Source organism: Lynx canadensis, chromosome A2 (genome assembly GCF_007474595.2).
Source record: "Lynx canadensis isolate LIC74 chromosome A2, mLynCan4.pri.v2, whole genome shotgun sequence".
NCBI lineage: Eukaryota > Metazoa > Chordata > Mammalia > Carnivora > Felidae > Lynx > Lynx canadensis.
Window position 1 is genome coordinate 140201143 of NC_044304.2, and position 21613 is coordinate 140222755.

General features: G+C 37.0%; 1 protein-coding gene across 1 annotated transcript in view; it reads right to left on the minus strand.

The window, feature by feature from the left end:
- Nucleotides 1-21613, minus strand: part of SLC13A1 (solute carrier family 13 member 1) — a 140609-nt gene that overhangs the window by 103900 nt on the left and 15096 nt on the right. Inside the window, exons 2-6 of the mRNA XM_030308338.1 lie at nt 15458-15586; nt 4474-4610; nt 1718-1905; nt 1051-1108; nt 921-969 (exon numbers count right to left, since the gene is read on the minus strand). Coding sequence (XP_030164198.1) covers nt 921-969; nt 1051-1108; nt 1718-1905; nt 4474-4610; nt 15458-15586 — 561 coding nt within the window. The remainder of the gene's footprint in view (nt 1-920; nt 970-1050; nt 1109-1717; nt 1906-4473; nt 4611-15457; nt 15587-21613) is intronic.

The following is a 21613-nucleotide window of genomic DNA, read 5'->3' on the forward strand; positions in this document are numbered from 1 at the left end:
TTGATTTTCTATGTTTTACAAGAATTACTCTATCACTAAAAATGATAATGTTTTCATAAATGTATATTCAGTTCTCATCTTTAAAACCCTGTAGCTAAAGGCTTAAAACTTAGCTTTGTTATTTGTCTCCGCTTTACACAGAAATCACTCTTTCCTTAAAGATTTTTGTAAATAACAAGAGAGTTTTCTTTTTCCTACTGAGCTGCATGTGAATGCATTACAGCCTGGGGAAGGAACATATGCCCCACTCTCCTATTCCTAATACCATGGTTACTATAAAACTATTGCTATGCAGGATTACTTTTCAGTAGACTCAAGATCTATTGCTCCCAATACGACTCGGTATAGAATTTTTATATTGATTTATTCTGGGAAATGAATTCTGTGGGATAATTTACAAAAGTCTCCTTCCTTCCTTGAATAGCTAGAATGACTCCGACTCCTCCATCTGTGTTTGACAGTAGCAATTCATAAATTCTGCATTGAATTTTTTAGTGGGAATACTAAAGATAACTGGATTGCAATTACACAAATAGTTGCTCTAAGTTTATAACCTGAAAGAAATGGGGAGAGTCCTAATGAAAATCAGGCTACCAAGCCAGTAAGATTTTAATAAGAAAATGAAACAATATTCTGAGACTGGAATTATATTTCTTTGAACTACACATGCTACCTCCTATCACCACAAACTTAGTAAAAGGAGAAAATAATGATGCTAATTTTCAAAGCCTAAAATACTTTCTATCAGAATATTGATTTTAGTCTCTCCATGAGGGCTTATCAAACCATTTTGACTTAGGCAAGCAAAGTAATTTATAAACAAGGAAGCAAGTAGCAGATTTTAAAATGCATACGTCTCTAACTGCACATCGAATATAATTTCACATATAATTATTTAGAAAGAATCACATTTAATGTACCTTTTCCAGCTCCATATTGCTTGAATTTTTCCCTGCATCATTACTGTATCTGCAAAATAAATCGACCCCGTTTATAATTTTATTAAAATGTAATTTAGAAAATCCTAATCAAAATGTCAATATTCTTTACCCTGGAACCGGTATTGTTTTCTCTTTCCTCTCGTTTGTTTCGTGTTCATTAACACTTTCTGCAAAACATTAAATACAAGAAAAATACTTTAAAGGGTTTTCTGTGTGTGCAGGTGTGTGTGTGTGTGTGTGTGTGTGTGTGTGTGTGTGTGTAAAGATGGAAGCATTACTAGAAACTGGAAATAAATTCATCTACTGACATAACATTCATCTTAATAAAGTATTTTATAAATACAAATATTGCCCCAACAGTTTTCACTCTATCAGGGAAATTTATCAGAGCCAGAAATAACCACAGCCAAATGCAATGCTCTTTCCAAATAGAATGTAGGAATGAAAGATTCCCAATATTATGCAGGAATGTCAATTCAGTATGAAAGTAGTCCTGGGGTCTCCTGAGAGAGAGAGACAGAGAAAGATTTCCATCAGACTGGCTGGAGGATAGAAAGGGCATTCTTCCTCTTTTTTTCCAGAGAATGTAGATTTGACCATTAACTGAAGGTAAAATATTCGGGTAATGTCATTCCTTTGTATAAATACAGAAAGGGGAAGGCTAAATTCACATCATGCATGTATGGACAGTCAATAAAATATAAGCCAGAATTCTTGAGTTTATGCCTATTGCCCAAATGATTAGACCCCACTGCAGCTGTAACAACATGTGATACCATCAATTTCCAGTCCATGGTTGGTTGATCCACTGAAATAAGTCATCTGAGTGGCCTCGACCTCTGCTTCAGCACTGATGATTTGCTGTGCCACAGCCTCCACGATGGGCATCACCATGGCAGCAGTTGAGGTGTTGCTAAGCCACATAGATAAAAAGGCGGTACTGCTCATGAACCCCAATGTCAGCCTGAAATGAGAGGGCTTTTAGTATGAACTGTGCTCTTCAGCTTAACTAGCTCTGTATTATTTAACTGTCAAGGTTGATGTTTTTGACTTGGGAATTTTTTTCAAAACACACTTAAGTTAAGGTTCCCCTCGGATGACGACCCCTGAGGATGGCCATAGCCAGACAGGAACCAAAGTGGCACATAGAAGAGTGGAGTTTTTATGAGATTTGTCTCCCTGGAAACCATAAGAATCTTCTCTTGAAACAGAAAAAAATGATTAAATGTATAACCGAACTGCAAGTCAGTAGATGGTATAACAGCTTATAATATTATACCAATATTTGAATGCCCTTTGCAGATGACGCTTACCTTCAAATACTAGCAAGAGGAAATGTAATCAATTTTTGAGTTTAGGGTCCCTTATTCTTTCTCTTATCTTTTGATCTCATCTCTGTTTATTAGTCTGTGTGCCAGGGAAGCACAAGGGCAAGGAGAAAAATTAATATTTTTAAATCTGCTTTTTGTTATTGACTACTTGGTTCAGTATATGGTAGATAAAGGAAATGGTTAAAATTACTAGCTAAAATGAGGTTTCAGAATTTTCTATAGATTCTATTATTTACGCTTTCTTGAATTTAACATTCCTACCTGTGGTCAAGAACTGGATATATTATTTTGTCTTCTCTTATATTTAGAGCAGTTCTTCTCCCTTAAAAATAACACACCTAAGACTTCTAGGATTTGAAACTGTATCTATAAGCTTTCAAAGTCACACCTGGGGGAAAAAATATGATCTCCTTTGAGTAGGAGATCCCAGAAAATCATTCAGAAGCACATCTTTCCATATAAAGCCATTTATAAAAATTCTGTGACTCCCCTTAAAAGTAGATCCACAAGTGGGGCGCCTGGGTGGCCCAGTGGGTTGAGCATCCCACTTCAGCTCAGGTCATGATCTCATAGTTCATGAGTTTGAGCCCCACGTCAGGCTCTGTGCTGACAGCTTGGAGCCTGTAGCCTGCTTTGCATTCTGTGTCTCTTTCTCTCTGTCTCTGCTCCTTCCCTGCTCACATGCTGTCTCTCTCTCAAAAATAAAGATTAAAAAAAAAAGTAGATCCACAAGAAAAATTCCACACTGTAAGTTTCCACTTCAGATCAGGTGAACAATTTTTACATGTAAAACAAAATAGAACTCTTTAGATATGTTTAAATAAGACATGATTCTTAATAAAAGCAAACTAGAAATACCTTTAACTTAAGGCTCTGACAAGACATGAAATATTCCTATAAAAGAATATGGTGATCAGATAAATCTTTAGTGTGGTGAAAATGCCTTAAATTGCAAAGCCACTTAATGATATAATGGACAGGACTCTTGCTTCACTGTGCGGTTCACTCCCCTATTCCCTGTGGTCAGTGAGAAGGTGATCAAGGAAAAGAGACAGTATCTGTAGCATCCCAAGAGCTGCGGAACACCATTTCATTTTAAGAGTGAAATTACCTTAATACATACATGTTATAAAAATTTTAAGTAATAAACATTTAAAAAATTTGACTCATCTGAGTTATTTTCTGTATTCAACAACACTATTTTACTCATAAATGGTAAACACAGATATGGATACACTCTAGAATGAATTATGCAACATAATTCAATAAAATTTTCTTATTTTCAAAGAAAAATGAGAAGGGAAGAACCACCTAAGGCTTTAAAGCTTAATGCTTAGGCAAATGTTAAATGCGTATTTTAAAATCAGTATTATTATAATTTCTAATTTAGAACTTTTTGATGGTAATTTTACTGGGAACTTTCTGCTTACTACACACTAAACTTTATAAGGACTGGTATATATGTATTGCCTTTAGAGAGAAACATATAATTTCTCATATGCAAGTGATTATGACACTGAAAATGTATTTTTTAGCTCACATCTATGTTCTTAACAAGAGCTAGAATTAAAACTACAATAGCCAATTAATTTAATGGAAAAAAGCATTCATTTCAGTGGGGGAAAGCATTCAGTGGGGGAAAATCAGTCAACTGAGCGATTTCACATTCTGTAGATGAAACTTCTTAATTGATTGTTTCACTTTGCAACAGTTCATTTACAAAGAAAAATGTTCACCTTGGAATTTTTCTGCACACATTTGTATTTTGTCAGTAATGTCTTTGTCTTTGGTTCTTAACATCTTCCCTGATGATCAAGGATGCTCTTGAACAAGTCTTGAATGGGTAATTAGCCAAAAAACGAGATAGGACTGAAATCTACTCTGAAGCCTATCAATCTTGTCTGTTGAGGTTCAAGGCTCCTCTCAGCTTTGCCTCTTAATGTGCATGAAAGGTGAGAGAGTTGTGTGCACTTACTCCAATCTCCCTGTAATTAGACCTGCTGTGAAGGGAAAGTTGTTGTTTCCTCCTCCAACTCAAGTACACTTTACATCCCTTTCATATTTGCAGAGGAGAAAAAAAGGCATGAATTATACTGTGATATGAATGACTGCCTGGACGCATATTACTTATTTAGTTATTTGCTCTGCATAAAAATGATCTGTTTGGAATGTAAACCTGGAACAGTAAATGCGGTACTTACCATGCTGGGTTCACACCCACTGTCATCACCATTCTCAGAGCGATCCTTTTGTGCAAATTCCATTTTTCTATTGATGTTGCTAAGCAGATGACTCCAATTAGCAGTAGATGAAAATCTTTGAAATAAGCAGATGCCACCTGAAATTATAGTTAAGCCCATGATCATTTATTTATGTTGGTGGGGGGAAAATGAGATTGCCCGAGAAAGCAATTTTGCTTTCTCTTAACTTTGCTGCTCTTAGCTGTGACCTTCAAACTACTTAATCTTTCTATTTGGTTAAGAAAAATGTAGATGCATCAGAATACAAATTTGAAGTAAGTTCTATATTCTTACCCAGAAATAGTAGTGTTAAGGAAGAATATATACAAAAAAAAAAAAAAAAAGAAGAAGAAGAAAGAAAGAAAGAAAGGGAACCCAAGATACCGGGTTTTTATTTACTTTTATTTTTTAATTTTTAATGTTTATTTATTTATTTTGAGGGGGGAGGGAGAACGAGTAGGGGAAGGGTAGAGAGAGGGGGAGGGAGAGAATCCCAATCAGGCTCCACACTTAACGTGGAGCCCGATGAGGAGCTCCAGGCATGGCTCTATCTCACGACCACAAGATCATGACCTGAACCAATATCAAGAGTTGGATGCTTAGCTGACTGAGCCACACAGGTGCTCCATACTGGGTTTTTAAATAACTGTGTAACATCAGGAAACTGCCTTCAATGTCTTAATTTTTCCTCCTCTCAGCTGGGGTTAATTGAGTTATGCTGCTATGGTAGAATGACAATGACTGTGATTTGGGAAAGTCCAAGTTAAGTCTCCAACTTGCCAGTGTCGTCGATACTATCCATTATGCCATAACTTCAGTGTCACTTCTTAATACTTTGAATGGTTTTACCTTCAAAATCATTTGCTAGAAAATAAATACTCTTCAATAGGAGCCAACATTTTAAACCATTTTTAGCTAACACCATTGAGAGATTAGTAGAGTGTACAGACACTTTGGGTCCACCTATTTACCAAAGAATGCTCTGAGGTATGTTAGGTACATAATCTTTTTCTCAAACAGCAGCAACAACACAAAGATGTTGTGGTCAAATAAGTTTAGAAGCCAGAGAGTTTTGAAATACTACCATTTTCTTTCCCGTAGATCTCCTCAAAACCTTTAAATACTATACTTATAATATTTAAACATTAAATTTTATATATAATATAAACATTATATTATATATTTATATTAAGTATACCTTTAATATATGTTGCCACTCCCAGAGTTCCATATACAACATATTTCTCAACTTATCTAACCACAGAAAACTTACTTTTAAATTCTTAGGTGCTGTACCTCATGAGACTGATATTCAACCGACCTGACTTTAGGACCTGCTTGGTTAAACTGAATCACAAGGCTGTGCAGAAAAGAGACGCTTATAAGAGGAAATATCCCTAAGGCACCTGAGTGGCTCAGTCAGTTAAGTGTCTGACTCTTGATTTCAGTTCAGGTCATGATCTCACCATACGTGAGAGCAATCCCCACAGCAGGCTCTGCGCAGACAGCGTGGAGCTTGCTTGGGATTTCTCTCTCTCCCTCTCTCTGCCCCTCTTCCACTTGCACACTCTCTCTCAAAATAAATAAATAAACATTTAAAAAGAAAGAAGAAATATCCCTTAAAAATATCTGTTAGAAGGAATGGAAGAGTTGGAAAATAACTATTCTAATATGAAACCACAAAGGAACAGAAAAATCAGTCTTCATGATGATTTTGCTATTAAAATTTTTTTAATGTTTATTTATTCTTGACACAGAGAGAGAGGGAGACAGAGAGAGAGAGAGAGAGAGAGAGAGAGAGAGACAGAACATTAGTGGGGGAGGGGCAGAGAGAGAGAGGGAGACACAGAATCCAAAGCTGTGAGCTGTCAGCACAGAGCCCGATGTGGGGCTCGAACCCACGAACCAGGAGATCATGACTGAGCTGAAGTTGGACACTCAACGGACTGAGCCACACAGGCGCCCTTATTTTGATATTTTGAGTTGTACCTGCACTTTTAGTATAACCCACCAAGTCTGGCTTGGTTTCAAAACAAAATAAAAATTAGCCTTGGAATTAAAAGTGGACAAGTGGATCTCTTCTTTATGTTTTGTGAAAAGTTAGTTTATTATGTTTTCGAAGTTTATATGTACCTCTTTGCGTTTTGTAGTAATTGCATAATAGAAAATAATTATATCAATTTCCTTATTATTTCATTTATTAATTACTCTAACATTGGACAAGAGTTTACTATGCACCAAAACTGTTATATGAACAGGGAAGGCAAGAATAAATGTCTGACATGTTTTTCCCTCTTCACACCTCTTCAATTCTCAAATATCCAGCTTTTCTAAACAGATTTTACTATTTTTCTGTATTGTGGAGCCCTGTTTATTTCCTTTATAGCACATCACATTATGTAGTTTGTTTGCCTGCTTGTTACATGTCTTCTGTATTACACTATACATTCTAAGAGGACCGGGAATCTGTGTTGCTAGTCATTGCATATTTGGCACCTAGTACAATTCTGGTACAGAGTAGGAACTCAGTAAATAATATTGGATGAGTGAGAGAGGGAGGAAGGGAATCCACATGTAAGCTACACTCTCTGAGCTCCTATATCCCAATTGTCTACCCTCTCTTCCCAAACTTCTAACCTCTTAACTCTCTCAGTCCTTACATTCAGTATAAATATTCTTTCAATTTATTATTTTACTAGTGTTTACAACCTGACAAACCATTTTTTTCCCTTCCTGGGTCTATCTCTGCCTGTCTGAATTTTTCTTCTTGGCCTACTTTCAAAATTACTTTTCCTCTACCTTTTTTTAAATGTTGGTACTCTATAAGGTTTGTCTCCAGTCTTCTTGTTTTGTACCCCTGATTATTGAATCTTACAGATTCAATTTCTAACTCTATGTGACTAAAATCATGTTTGGCACATAGTAGGCATTCAATACATATTTGTTGAATTAATGCTGATGACACTAAGGTGTTTGTGCCCAAACAGATAAGTCTTCTGTGTTCCCGACTGGTGTATCCAGCTGGACATTTCCATTTGAATTTCCTATAAATATCTAAAAACTCAGCATATGCCTTTTTGTGGCAAATGAAACTTCCATCTACTTAGTTGTCCAAGTTGGAAACCTAAGGGTCAGCTCTGATTCCTTTTTCATTTCCAATAAGTGCGTCTTAGTCACTAAGTCCTATTATTTCCAGTTCCCCCGTCTACTTTATTTTTTTTTTATTTTATTTTATTTTTTTTTAATATGAAATTTATTGACAAATTGGTTTCCATACAACACCCAGTGCTCATCCCAAAAGGTGCCCTCCTCAATACCCATCACCCACCCTCCCCTCCCTCCCACCCCCCATCAACCCTCAGTTTGTTCTCAGTTTTTAACAGTCTCTTATGCTTTGGCTCTCTCCCACTCTAAGCTTTTTTTTTTTTTTTTTTCCTTCCCCTCCCCCATGGGTTCCTAAAAGGCAACCAACGGAATGGGAAAAGATATTTGCAAATGACATATCGGACAAAGGGCTAGTATCTAAAATCTATAAAGAGCTCACCAAACTCCACACCCGAAAAACAAATAACCCAGTGAAGAAATGGGCAGAAAACATGAATAGACACTTCTCTAAAGAAGACATCCAGATGGCCAACAGGCACATGAAAAGATGTTCAGCGTCGCTCCTTATCAGGGAAATACAAATCAAAACCACACTCAGGTATCACCTCACGCCAGTCAGAGTGGCCAAAATGAACAAATCAGGAGACTATAGATGCTGGAGAGGATGTGGAGAAACGGGAACCCTCTTGCACTGTTGGTGGGAATGCAAATTGGTGCAGCCGCTCTGGAAAGCAGTGTGGAGGTTCCTCAGAAAATTAAAAATAGACCTACCCTATGACCCAGCAATAGCACTGCTAGGAATTTATCCAAGGGATACAGGAGTACTGATGCATAGGAGCACTTGTACCCCAATGTTCATAGCAGCACTCTCAACAATAGCCAAATGATGGAAAGAGCCTAAATGTCCATCAACTGATGAATGGATAAAGAAATTGTGGTATATATACACAATGGAATACTACGTGGCAATGAGAAAAAATGAAATATGGCCTTTTGTAGCAACGTGGATGGAACTGGAGAGTGTAATGCTAAGTGAAATAAGCCATACAGAGAAAGACAGATACTATATGGTTTCACTCTTATGTGGATCCTGAGGAATTTATTTTTTTTTTTTAAATTTTTTTTTCAACATTTATTTATTTTTGGGACAGAGAGAGACAGAGCATGAACGGGGGAGGGGCAGAGAGAGAGGGAGACACAGAATCCGAAACAGGCTCCAGGCTCTGAGCCATCAGCCCAGAGCCCGACGCGGGGCTCGAACCCACGGACCGCGAGATCGTGACCTGGCTGAAGTCGGACGCTTAACCGACTGCGCCACCCAGGCGCCCCTCCCCCGTCTACTTTAAATTGTCCACTTTGTTCTATTCAAACCTTACTACTACTCAAACCTTTAATTGAGCTCCTTACCACTTCTCACATGGTTACCGTTTGATCTGTCTTTTTGTAATCCACCCCTCACCATTGTCACAATTACTTTTCTAAAGTATAAATCTAATCACATCATTGTGCCTTCTATACTCCTTCAGTGGACCCCATGTGTTTTAAGACCAAAATCCAACCTTCTCAACACGTCTTATAAGACTCTTCATCATTTAGTCCCATTTCACCTTTCCAGCTTAGTCTTTCAGTGCTCTCTGCCAACTTCTCCTTATGTGTGAAACTCTCCAATCACAGAAATGCTTTAACACTCGGCTGTCATTTAACCTGGAATGACGCTATTCTCTTATTTTGGTTACCCATAATTTTCCTTCATGGATGAAATCAGAAGTCAATTCTAAGATGCCTTTCCTGACTACCCTAAACGTGGTTGGATGCTGCTTCCTTTTGTGAGAGCACATCTTAATGCACGTGGTGATAATTTTGTTTTTTACTTTATTATCCCCTTTATTAGACTAGATATATTTTGAAGGCAGAGATGTGTCTTATTGATCATTGCATTTATAGATTTAGCACATTCATGGCACGTATTGGCACTCAATAGATACTGAATTAATAAGTCCCTAGACTCAAGAAGCTTACAGGTTACTAGGTGAGAAAAACAAGGTAACAAAGACAGCAGTAAAGTGTCACAGGTGCATGGAAAATATTTCTTCAAGCTATAGCTGAGGCTCAAAGAGTAAATAACCACCTTTTTCTAGGGGAATTGGGAAACTCTTCTTACAGTACCTGATATTCAAATTGATTATTGGAAGATAAATAGACATTTGAGTTTTCCTCTGCTCTTATCTCTTTTGCAGTTTTGCTCATGAAAATAAACCCTACTTACACTATTCCATCAGTCTGAGAATTCTATGAAAAAATAAATGCAGAATTATTTAAAAAATTACCATGTATTTAAAGAAATACATAGAAGTGAGCCATTATTAGTAAATTATTGAACACAGAAGGAAGTCCAAGACCATAAGATACTCTTGTATTTCTCTTTAGATTATGTCAGCAGTTGGCAGACTTTGTCTGTAAAAGGTCAGATAATAAATGTGAATTTGTGAGCCTCATTGTTTGTACTGCAACTACTCAACTTGTCTGTAGCACAAAAGTAGCCAGAGACTGTAAATGAATAACCATGGCTTTGTGTGTTTCCAATAAAACTTAAAAAACATTTTTTTTAATGTTTATTTATTTTTTGAGAGAGAGATTGACAGAGTGTGAGCAGGGGAGGGGCAGAGAGAGAGAGGAAGACACAGAATCTGAGGCAGGCTCCAGGCTCTGAGCTGTCAGCACAGATGTGGGGCCCGAACTCACGAACCACAAGATCCTGACCTGAGCTGAAGTCGAAGGCTCAAACGACTGAGCCACCCAGGTGCTCCTCCAGTAAAACTTTAATTTAAAAATTGGGTAGCAGGCTGAATTTGGCCCTCAGACTCATAGTTTTCCAGTCTCTTAATAGACTCTGTAAACAAAAAAAAAAATGGCCTGCAGCCCAATTGTCTAAATGCAAATAATTATAAACCTAAGGAGGAATTCTCACATTCTTTTCTTTTCCATTGTATTACCCATTCTTTGGGTTTCATCACAGTATATTTGTAGCACATTAGTCACGAGCATATGTGTTTGTTTATAGCCCATGTGTATAGGAGGTAATAGGAGAAAATGCTACTGGTCTGTAAATGACACTGGTAAATATAACTATTTTTGAGGCAAAATAAGCATGTCAAATAAAATTCTAATGAAATTTGAAATCTGTTTTTAAGATCAAGGTAGTCATATTTCTGTCTCAAAGTGGGATTTCACCAAAACACATGCACTTTTGCTATCAGAGCATGTGGGTTCTCTCTTAGCTATAAAATTTACCAGTTCACAAGCTTCCTACAAGTCAGTATACTTACCCATAAAAGTTCAATAATACTTCATATCAAGTTTGTGAATTAAATGATATTTTTTAGAAAAATGCTCAGTTATAAAGTATATGATTATATTAATTATATTATATTATATTATATTATATTATATTATATATATTTTGTTGTTTAAAGATATTTATTTATGCTTTGTTGCTAAATCCAATGGTCAATTTCCAGTTTTCACATTAATTGACCTATTAGATTTGACACGTTTGATCACTGCCTCATCCTTAAAACATTTCCAGGATCCCACACTCTCCTGGTCTTCCTCCTACCTCAATAACCTATCCTCATTCTTCTTTGCAAATTCTTTTTCTTCTTATCAATCCCTTAATGTTGTAGTTCTCCAATTAGTCAGTTCTTTGTTATCTTTGTTTGTTTGTTTTTTATCTTCACTCATTCTCTAAACGATCTCATCAACTTTTAGAGCTTTCAGTATCATGTATATGCTGATAATTCTCAAACCTGTATCTCCAGCTCAGCTCTCTCTCATGAACTCTGGGCCCATTTGTATTTAACTGCCTATTTAACACCCTCACTTATATATCAAACAGTTATTTCATACTTAGTGTCCAACTTTGTATTCCCGGTGTCAGCCTCTCTTGTGCAACAAGCCTACTCTGCCCATGGTTTTCCCCATTTCAGTTGGTGGCAACTCCAATTTTCCAGCTGCCAGGTCAAAAAGTTCTGAGGCATCCTTGAATTCTTTCTTTCTATCATATGCTCTATCAAATCATACAGGAAATTTTGTTGGTTTTATCTTAAAAATACATTAACAATATATTCAATATCCCTATTACTATCCCTTGTCTAAATTAACCATGGCCTCTCAACTGCATTATTGCAATAACCTGCTACCTGTTTCCTTCTTTCTGCCTTGTTTCTCAGCATAGCAGGTCTAAATTATCCTTTTAAATAAAAGTCAAATTGATCATGCCACTCCTCTACTCAAAATTCTCTAGAGAGTCTCATTCTCATTTCATTAAAATGTTACTTATGTTGGCCTACTTTGGCCCTAGATGGTCTAGTCCCTCTACACATTATCTCCCTGACATCATCTTCTATTATTTTCTCCTTCACTCACTTTGCTCTAATCACCCTTCGGACCTATTCCTGCCTTGAGGTCTTTGTGGGGGCCGTATGGCCTTCAGTGACGGCTGTTCCCCAGATATCCACATGACTAACTCCCTCATCTCCTGTAAGTCTTTGTTCAGGTATTGACACCTCATTGAGTCTACTCTGATGATCCTGTTTAAAACTGCAACCCTCTCTAGATCTTTATTATCCTATTGCTTTTTTCCATAGCACCAATTACCTTCTAACTCCCTGTAATTTACCTATGCATTAAGGTATATTGTTTATTGTCTCTTTTCTCCTATGAAGACAGGGACTTTTGTCTGTATTTACTCATTAATGTATTCCCAAGATCCTGGCAGAGTCCTAGCACATAAATATTTATTGCACGACTGACCTAAATATATAACATCTGCATATACATATGAGTATCTTCATATTTATATCTATAAAATTTATATATAAACACTTTTTCCATGACGATAATAATAATAATGATATTTGTTTTGGAATATCTAATTCGGCACACTAAATATTTAGCATTTCAGATTTTATTCAATAGATATGAGAGAAATTCAAAATTTGTTGACATTATTTAGTACAATAAGGTGTTCAGTAAGATACAGATATTTAGCATTGACTTAATAAATGCATAACATAAGATTAAAACTATTGTGGCCAAAGAGAAGGATGTGTAAGGCTCTGAACTTAGACAAGGGTATTAAAGACACATTAGTCTCCATGGCAAAGTTGAGATTCCAAATCCTTCAGAAGGGCTGGTATGATATTTAACACCTTTAACTGTGGATATTAAAACTCATAAGAATAATTGATGCCTAGTATCTATCACTGTTTCACATTTTTATTTGATTTGATTATTATAACAACCTCTGGATTATGAGAAAAAAAGAGTTGCTAAGGGACATGATCAGGACCATACAAGTAATTAGTGGTGAATATCAGGTTTTAAGCTCAGGTCTTCTGAATAAATCTCTAGCCCTTTCCCCATAACTTTGGTCAGATATTTCCTAGTAAAATTCCAGTTGCCCTTTCTGGAAAGAGGATCATAAGACTGAAGAGCAGTTTGCTACACTGAAAGTCCTAAGGACTTTGATTTGTTTCAAGTTCCTACTAAGCTTAGGGTAAAAAAAAGTCACATAAAATTTGCAACGAATTTAGGCTGAAATGAAATAGATTCACTTAGCTTTGCAACAGTCAGAAAGTTTCTAGTGAGGTATTCACTCTTGTCAATGTACAAATAATGATAATATTAACTAATATATAGTGAGTGCTTACCACGTGATAGACATTACATTCACTAACTATCTAATTCATAAGTACCACTGACAAACTGGAGGTAGTTCTGGGAACAGGAGTGAAGATGGTGGTGATGGCACAGGTGGAGGTGGTGGGGTTAAGGAAGGGAGTTGAGATGCAGAAACCATAAAGACTGGAGGGGGGGGAGACTGAAAGAGGAAATGGTATTTATTTTCACATCAAAAACAGCAATGTCACGTGGAAGAAAGATGAAGTTTTTATTGTTGCTATTGTTGCTGTCCGTGTGTGTGTGTGTGTGTGTGTGTGTGTGTGTGTGTGTGTGTATGCATAATCTTAGACATTTAGAGGAAAGTCTAGGGACAAAGTGACTGAGTTTGACACTGGGCTCAGTAAAGCTGAGTGAATCAAGTATTCAAAGTGTTAAAAACATATGTATTTTCTTTGAAGGGTATTCTAAACCCACACACAGGAAGACCCAAACACTTCCTGAGTGATCTCATCTGTAAGAGCTATTGAGAGGGGAAACCCCTGCCCAGGATGAAATGATCCAGAAGTACGAGCTTCCAACGCTAAGGTTCTATGACTATTAAATTAGTCTGAGGTTGACACTTCTGGAGACAAAGGACTCTTGGACAGGTATTGGCAGCCTGACTAACGCAACTGCTGACAGTACCTAGAATTTTGCTGCCTCTAGCCAGGCCTCCACATTCTGTAAAGAGGCAAAGATATTTCTTTGGCAGTTCCCACAAAGCCAGGCTTTCCTAGGCATCCTTCTTCTCCTGTCTTCCTTTAGCCTCTTTGCTACAGAAATGCCCCAGTTGCAGTTAATCTTGCTTTGATCTCAGCTTCTTTTAAAAAGTCAGTTTCGTCAGTTTCATTCTTATTAAACCGTAAAGGATAAATACGTCACTGTTGAACTAGTTACCTTTAGAGGTACAACCACCTAGGCCAGCAGGACAGGGGTTAATAACTTAACACCCTACGTTTAAGAACTTGCCTGCCCCTTCTTTTAAATTTTCCTTTACTGGGAGCCATGTAGCATGTTGGAGCATTTGAGAAACTTCTTAAATTATAGATCCCAGATTCTGTGGGCAGCAGAAGGGGATGAGAAGCTACACTCTCTTCCCAAGCAATGGTGCTTAGAAAGAAAAGAGTCAAGATTCTGAGGGAAGGGAAAATGCAGTAAGAAAAGAGGAGTAAAATGGATCTGCAACGCAAAAAGAAGAAAAGATCTTGAACTACGAAATGAGGAAGAATGACATGAAGAGAAGGAAAGGAATTGCTTCTCCCATAGGACAAAAAACAAAACAGAATAACAACAACAAAAAACCCATCTCTATATAACATGGGTTATTTAAAAAGAAAAATCTCTACCCACGTTATAAGACAGATGAACCTCAAGTTAGCAATATTGAACCCTGGCAGAAGATAGAAGTCCAAAGGTGACAAATTGCAGGGGCTGGCATCTTGAACTTGACATCTTTCCTGAGATTCTTTCAGCTGTGGTTTGGGCAGTTGTGTGCTGGGTGGCTGGAGACTGCATGAAGACAGATTTTCTGATTTCAATGCATTTCATGCTTTTAATGGGAAACTGAATCCATTTTCTTCAGACGGGTACCCTCAGATTGTATAAAGGTAAGAAACACCTCTCAGCATGAATAAACTCCTCTCAGCGAGAACAAAATAGAAATACACATGAAAGTTAATTTGGCTTTATCTTTTGAAATGGCAGGTTTCTGGAAAAGAAAACAGGGTAGCTTTTTCTTCATTAAAAACAAAAATTGCTTTTCTAACACTGTGTGAGACCAAATTCTGTTGAAAAGAAAAAGCTTATGCAGGATGTGAAAAGGTTGGCCCTTTTGTTGGGAGGGAGACACCAGCCATAGATGTCAGCCCAGGAAGGCTGGACACGCATTTCTCCTACTGACACACATGACTCAAGAGGTTACAGCCTGTGTTTTGTTTCTGTCCACCTGAATGCAGACATACATGCAGAATTCTAGGGAGAAACAACTGGAAACTTGCAGGACTTATGTGGAAGCTTTATCAATAGGATTATTGCTCCCTTTCAATACAACTTTTCTCAATGGGAGTATCAGCACAAAATAAGGAATCTAATTATCACATACATTTGCAAGAGGACTTACATTCTTAGAAGGCATGATCCCAAACAATGGAAACATTAAACCAGGCAGCAAAGCTGTTACTGACAGAGGCAAAGCTTCTGTAAGCCAAAATGTGGCAATGACAAAGAGTGTGTAGGCACATTCTGCTTCCTGGAAAGAACAAAAGAAAAATGCAAGGTGAAATAATGAGGCTGGGAAATCATTAATCAAATCACATCCACATTTGCTGAATGGAGCTGTGTCACCGAGAAAGTAAGAGGAAACTCTGGAGGTCTCTGAACCTTTAAGTTGGGCAGCAAATAATTATTTCTCAGGGATTCTAAGAGCCAAAATTTAATAAAATGAAAAGCCGAAGACACAAAAGTCCTCAGTTTTTAATTTTCATTCACCTTCCTTCGAAACAGATAACAGCATATAGTCAATTTTCTGTGCTCATATCGGTGTGTATAAATGCTTGTGTTCACTTTTATTTGCCTATAAAATGCCCTCCCGGTTCTTCTGGAGTGTGTAAATAGCCAAGTTACTGCCTTTCCCCTGGGGCAAGACATATATGACTTTTAAATGCATTCCCTGGTGCCTGTTGGTGGCACATGTACACCTGCCTTCCTCTCCTACTAAAAGGCGTAAATCAACCTAGAAAAAACTTTTTGCTGTATTTTGCTTCAGATAAAGAAGGGCAGTGCCAAGCTACATGAGATGGATGGGACTAAATGAGCTCCTAAGTAACATGGACCTGGAGTTTAAGAGCCTCCTGCTTTGCTTTTTAGAAAGACAGCAGAGCTCCTGGGGAAACACAGAGAGACTCAACAGAAATGAGATTCTTAACAGAATCTGTTGCTTTGCTAGGTATAAAATTGTGTGTTTCTGTTTTACGATTGTTGTTAAAAAATGGTTGAGATTTGGGGCTCAAGATGGCAGAACTGAACTTGCTTCCTCCCATAGACACAACAAATCTATAGCCACACATGAGATAATTTGTTCAAAAAATAAACCTAGGAACTACCTTAATAGTTTCCTTCACAACAAAGGATAAAAAAGCCACATCTGGACAGGTAAGAGAGGCAGAGATGTGGTCTCACCAAAAACCCTGTGTATGGTATGGTGACCCACAATTAGAAGATACCTCACAAATATGAAGTTACTCCCTGAGGAGTGAGGGGTTTGTGCCCCAGATTGGACACCTCAACTCTTGGGATTTGGCATGCTACCACCTAAAGAAACAAGAAAAAATACAAATAGTCTAACTTTGTACCTAAAGGAACCAGGAAAATAACAATAAAGCCCAACATTTGTAGAAGGAAAAAAATAAAGACCAGAGTGGAAATAAATAAAATAGACACTAAAAGGACAAGATAAAAGATCAATGGAACTAAGATCTGGTTCTTTGAAAAGATAAACAAAACTCAAAAACTTTTAGCTAGACCTACAAAAGAAAAAAAGAGAGAGGGCTCAAATAAATAAAGTTAGAATATCAGATAAGTTATACCTGACATCAAAGAATTACAAATAATCATAAAAGACTACTATGAAAAATTATATACCAATAAACTGGACAAACTAGAAGAAATGGATAAATTCCTAGAACTATACAATCTTCTAAGACGGAATCATGAAGAAATAGAAAATCTGAAAAGACCAATTACTAGTAAGGAGATTGAGTCAGTAATCAAAAACTCCCAACAAAGAAAAGTCCAGGACTGAAGAGCTTCACCAGTGAATTCTACCAAATGTTAAAAGATCTAACACTTCTCATTCTTAAGCTTGTCCAAAAGCTGGAGAGGAGGGAATGCTCCCAAACTCATTTTATGAGACCAATATCACCTTGATACCAAAACCAGAAAAGGACACATAAGAAAAAAATTACAGGTCAATCTCCCTAATGAACATAGATGCCAAATCCTCAACAAAATATTAGCTAACTGAATTCAGTGGTACATTAAAAGGATCATGCATCATAATCAAGTGAGAATTATTCCAGGGACTCAAGGATGGTTCAATATCCACAAATCTATCAAGGTGATATACCACATTGATATAATGAATGATAAAATTTATATGATCATCTCAATAGATACAGAAAAAGCACCTGACAAAATTCAACATCCTTTTATGATAAAAACTCGACAAGGTGGGTATAGATGGAATAAAACTCAGTATAATAAAAGCCATATATGACAAGCCCACAGCTATCATATACTCAATGGTAAAAAGCTGAAAGCCTTTCCTCTAAGATCAGGAACAAGACACAGATGTCCACTCTCACTACTTCTACTCAGCATAGTACTGGAAGTTCCAGCCACAACAATTAGGCAAGAAAAGCAAATAAAAGGAATCCAAATTGGAAGGAAGAAGCAAAACTGGCACTATTTGCACATGACATAATATTATATAGAGAAAATCTTAAAGACTCCACCAAAAACACTACTGAGGCTAAAAAATTAATTAAAACTGCAGGACACAAAACAACTATAATTTTTTGTGTTTTTATATAGTAACAATGCACTATAAGAAAATAAATTAAGAAAACCATCCCATTTACAACTATATCAAAAAGAATAAAATACCTGGGAATAAATTTAACCAGGAGATGAAAGATCTGTATGTTAAAAACTATGACACTGACGAAAGAAATTGAAGACACAAATAAATGGAAAAATATTCTGTGCTCACGAGTTTAAAGAATTAATGCTGTTAAAATGTCCGTATTACCCAAAGCACTCAAGAGATTCAATGGAATTCCTGTCAAAATTTCAATGAAATTTTTCACAGAATTTGAACAAACAATCCTAAAATTTGTATGGAACACAAAAATATGAACAGCCAAGCAATCTTGAGAAAAAAGGACAAAGCTAGAGGCATCATGCTCCCTGATTTCAAATGATATTACAAAGCTATAATAATCAAAACAGTATGGTATTGACATAAAAACAGACTCATAGATCAATAGGACAGTATAGAGAGTTCATAAATAAACCCACATATATATGACCAATTAATTTATGACAAAGAAACCAAGAGTATACAATGGAGAAAGGACAGTGTCTTCAAATAATAGTATTTGGAAAACTGGACAGCCACACACAAAAGAATGAAACTAGACCACACAAAAATTAACTCAAAATGGATTAAAGACTTGAATGTAAGAACAGAAATCACAAAATTACCAGAAGAAAACATAGGCAGTAAGCTCCCTGACAATGGTCTTGGTGATACCTTTTTTTTTTTTTTTTTTTGATCTGACTCAAAAGGCAACAGCAACAAAAGCAAAAATAAACAAATGTGACTAAAACAAACTATAAAGCTTCTGCATAGAGAAGGAGACTATCAACAGAATAAAAGTTAACCTAATGAATGAGAGAAGATATTTGCAATTTATACACCTGGTAAGGAGCCAATACCCAAAATATATAAAGAATTCATAAACTCAGTAACAACAACAAAAAAACAATTAAAAATAGGCAGAGGATCTGAATAGACGTTTTTCTAAAGAAGACACACAGATGGCCAACAGGCATATGAAAGGTGCTCAGCATCACTAATCTTCAGGGATATGCAAATCAAAACCATACTGAGATCACCTCACACCTGTCAGAATGGCTATTAGGAAAAGGAGAAGAGATAGTAAGTGCTGGCAAGGATGTGGAGGAAAGAGGAACACTTGTGCACTGTTAGTAGCAATGTAAATTGGTGCAGTCAATTTCCAGCCCCACTGGAAAACAGTGTGGGGGTCCTTCAAAAAATTAAAAATAGAACTACCATATGATGATCCAGTAATTCCATTACTGGGTATTTACCTGAAGAGTACGAAAACACTAATTCAAAAAGAGATATGTACTCTTATGTTCACTGCAGCATTATTTACAATAGCCAAGGTATGGAAAGTACCTACGTGCCCATTGATGGATGAATGGATAAAAATATGGTGTATGTATGAATACCTCTGAGCCATAAAAAAGAATGGAATCTTGCCATTTGTGGCAACATAGAAGGCCCTCCAGGGTATTGTGCTAAGTGAAATAAGTCACACAAAGAAAGACAAATACCGCATGATCTCACTTATATGTGGCATCTAATAAAGAAATGATCACACAAAATCAAACCAAGCCAAACTTATAGATACAGAGAACAGATCGGTGGTTGCTAGAGGGGAGGGGTTGGGAAGGCAGACAAAATGGGTTGAAGTGGATCAAAAGGTACAAAATTCCAGTTATAAAATAAAAAGTCATGAGGACATAATGCATAGAGCATGGTGACTACAGTCAATGACATTGTATCTCCAATTTGCAAGATGCAAAGAAAGTAAATCTTAAAAGTTCCTATCATAAGAAAGAAAAAAGAAAAAAATGTAAATTTGTATGGTGACAGATGGTAACTAGATTTACCGCGGTGATCATTTCACAGTGTATACAAATGTGGAATCACTGTGTTCTATACCTGAAACGAATCTAATGTTGGATATCAAGTACCTGTCAATAAAAAAATGGTTAAAGTATATTATTATATTTGGCTTATATAAATAATTTTGAAATGAAATCACCTGGAGAGTACTAAGTGGTCAACAAAAGTTAGCATCTATCATATGGCTTTGTTTGGCTCCCACAGTGCTTAATCTCCGCAAATCCTGAGTTGCATTTGAGAAGTTTACAAAAACTGTCTGAGTTTAATGAGGTGTCTTACTTATGATTTTCCCAGGGCAACAAAATTCCTAGCTCTGCTGCCCTCTGATTCACCCATGTCAGGCTGAATTCTCTGAGCCTGGTGTTTAGTCATCTGGCATCCCCGCACTTTCAGCCGGGGGTCGAAGAAATCCATAATAAACTAGATTATGTTATGTCTTCATTGTGTTATCTTTTTAAAGGAGAAAGAATAAAGGTGTTTGGATGTTGACAGTTTATAGAAAGTCTGCCTCTATAATCTTGACAACAAAACGACGAGACAAACCTGAGCCTTGACTGAAACTTCTGATTTGCTCTGAAGAGACTTTGTGAATACTAGCTTAATTCAAAATGCCAGTGCGTGAGAACGACCAGGCCTGTGTTTTCTCTTGTTGAGAACACATGAAGTTCCTCCAAAGTTTCTCCTTATGACTTTGTTTTCTACCATATTTGCAAGAACCCAGATTTCAAAGAAAAACGAACCCTTTTATTGTCTTGCTCTTCAGTCACAGCCAGATCACCTATCCATCCCCTGTCCTTTTTCTCTCAGATCTGCCCATCAACCTCCACCCCACTTCCTCCACTGCAGGCAAGACTGTTCTTCCTGACCAGATCATCTTCCACTTTGATTTTGTCATCCCCTTGTATAAAGCCAGATTAAGGGACTAGCCACCCTGAAATCTATTTGTAGTACCAATCTGTAACGGACTGCTAAAACAAAAATAAACGGAAAAGACGGCGCTAGCTAACATAACCCCCGTTTCATCTCCATATGGGTCTACTTCAGCTAAACTTCATACTCTGCTCAGTGGCCGACTTTTTAAAACACAATAAAAAGCAAAATTTCAAGTATCAAATTATTAGCTTCCCTAATAACTTTCATATTTTAACTGGCCCAGCCCGGACTTAAAATCAAGTCAGTGATTTTCAGTTGTTTATTGAAAATAATCCAAAATCCTCATCTTGCATTCGAGGCCACTTGAACTCTAATTATAATAAGACTTACCCCAAATACTTTCTGACATCAGCTATTTCTTTAAACGTATTTTTTTAAAGTTTATTCATTTATTATCTCTGAGAGCGAGAGAGAGAGACAGAGACAGAGACAGAGAGACAGAGAGGAGAGGGCACACAAGTAGCAGAGTGGCAGAGAAAGAGAAGGATACAGTAACCAAAGCAGGCTCCAGACTCTGAGCTGTTAGCACAGAGCCCGAAGCCGGGCTCCAACTCACAAACACAACATCATGACCTCAGCCAAAGTCAGATGCTTAGCTTAACCAAATGAGCTACCCAGTGCCCCTCAGCTCTCTGTTTCTAGGGAGTTTATTTATGCACCTTCTTGATACTTGGGTTCTTATCCCTGCTCCTCATTATGCAGCCTTTTTCTGAACTTTAATACATAATGTTCAGCCAGGTAGTCATACCAGTAAGCCCCCAGATGCCCTTAAGTGGAAGCTTCTACCTGCCTGTAACCATACTCTAGACCCTTGGACCATTTGATCCAGTTTGACTGGATGAAGTT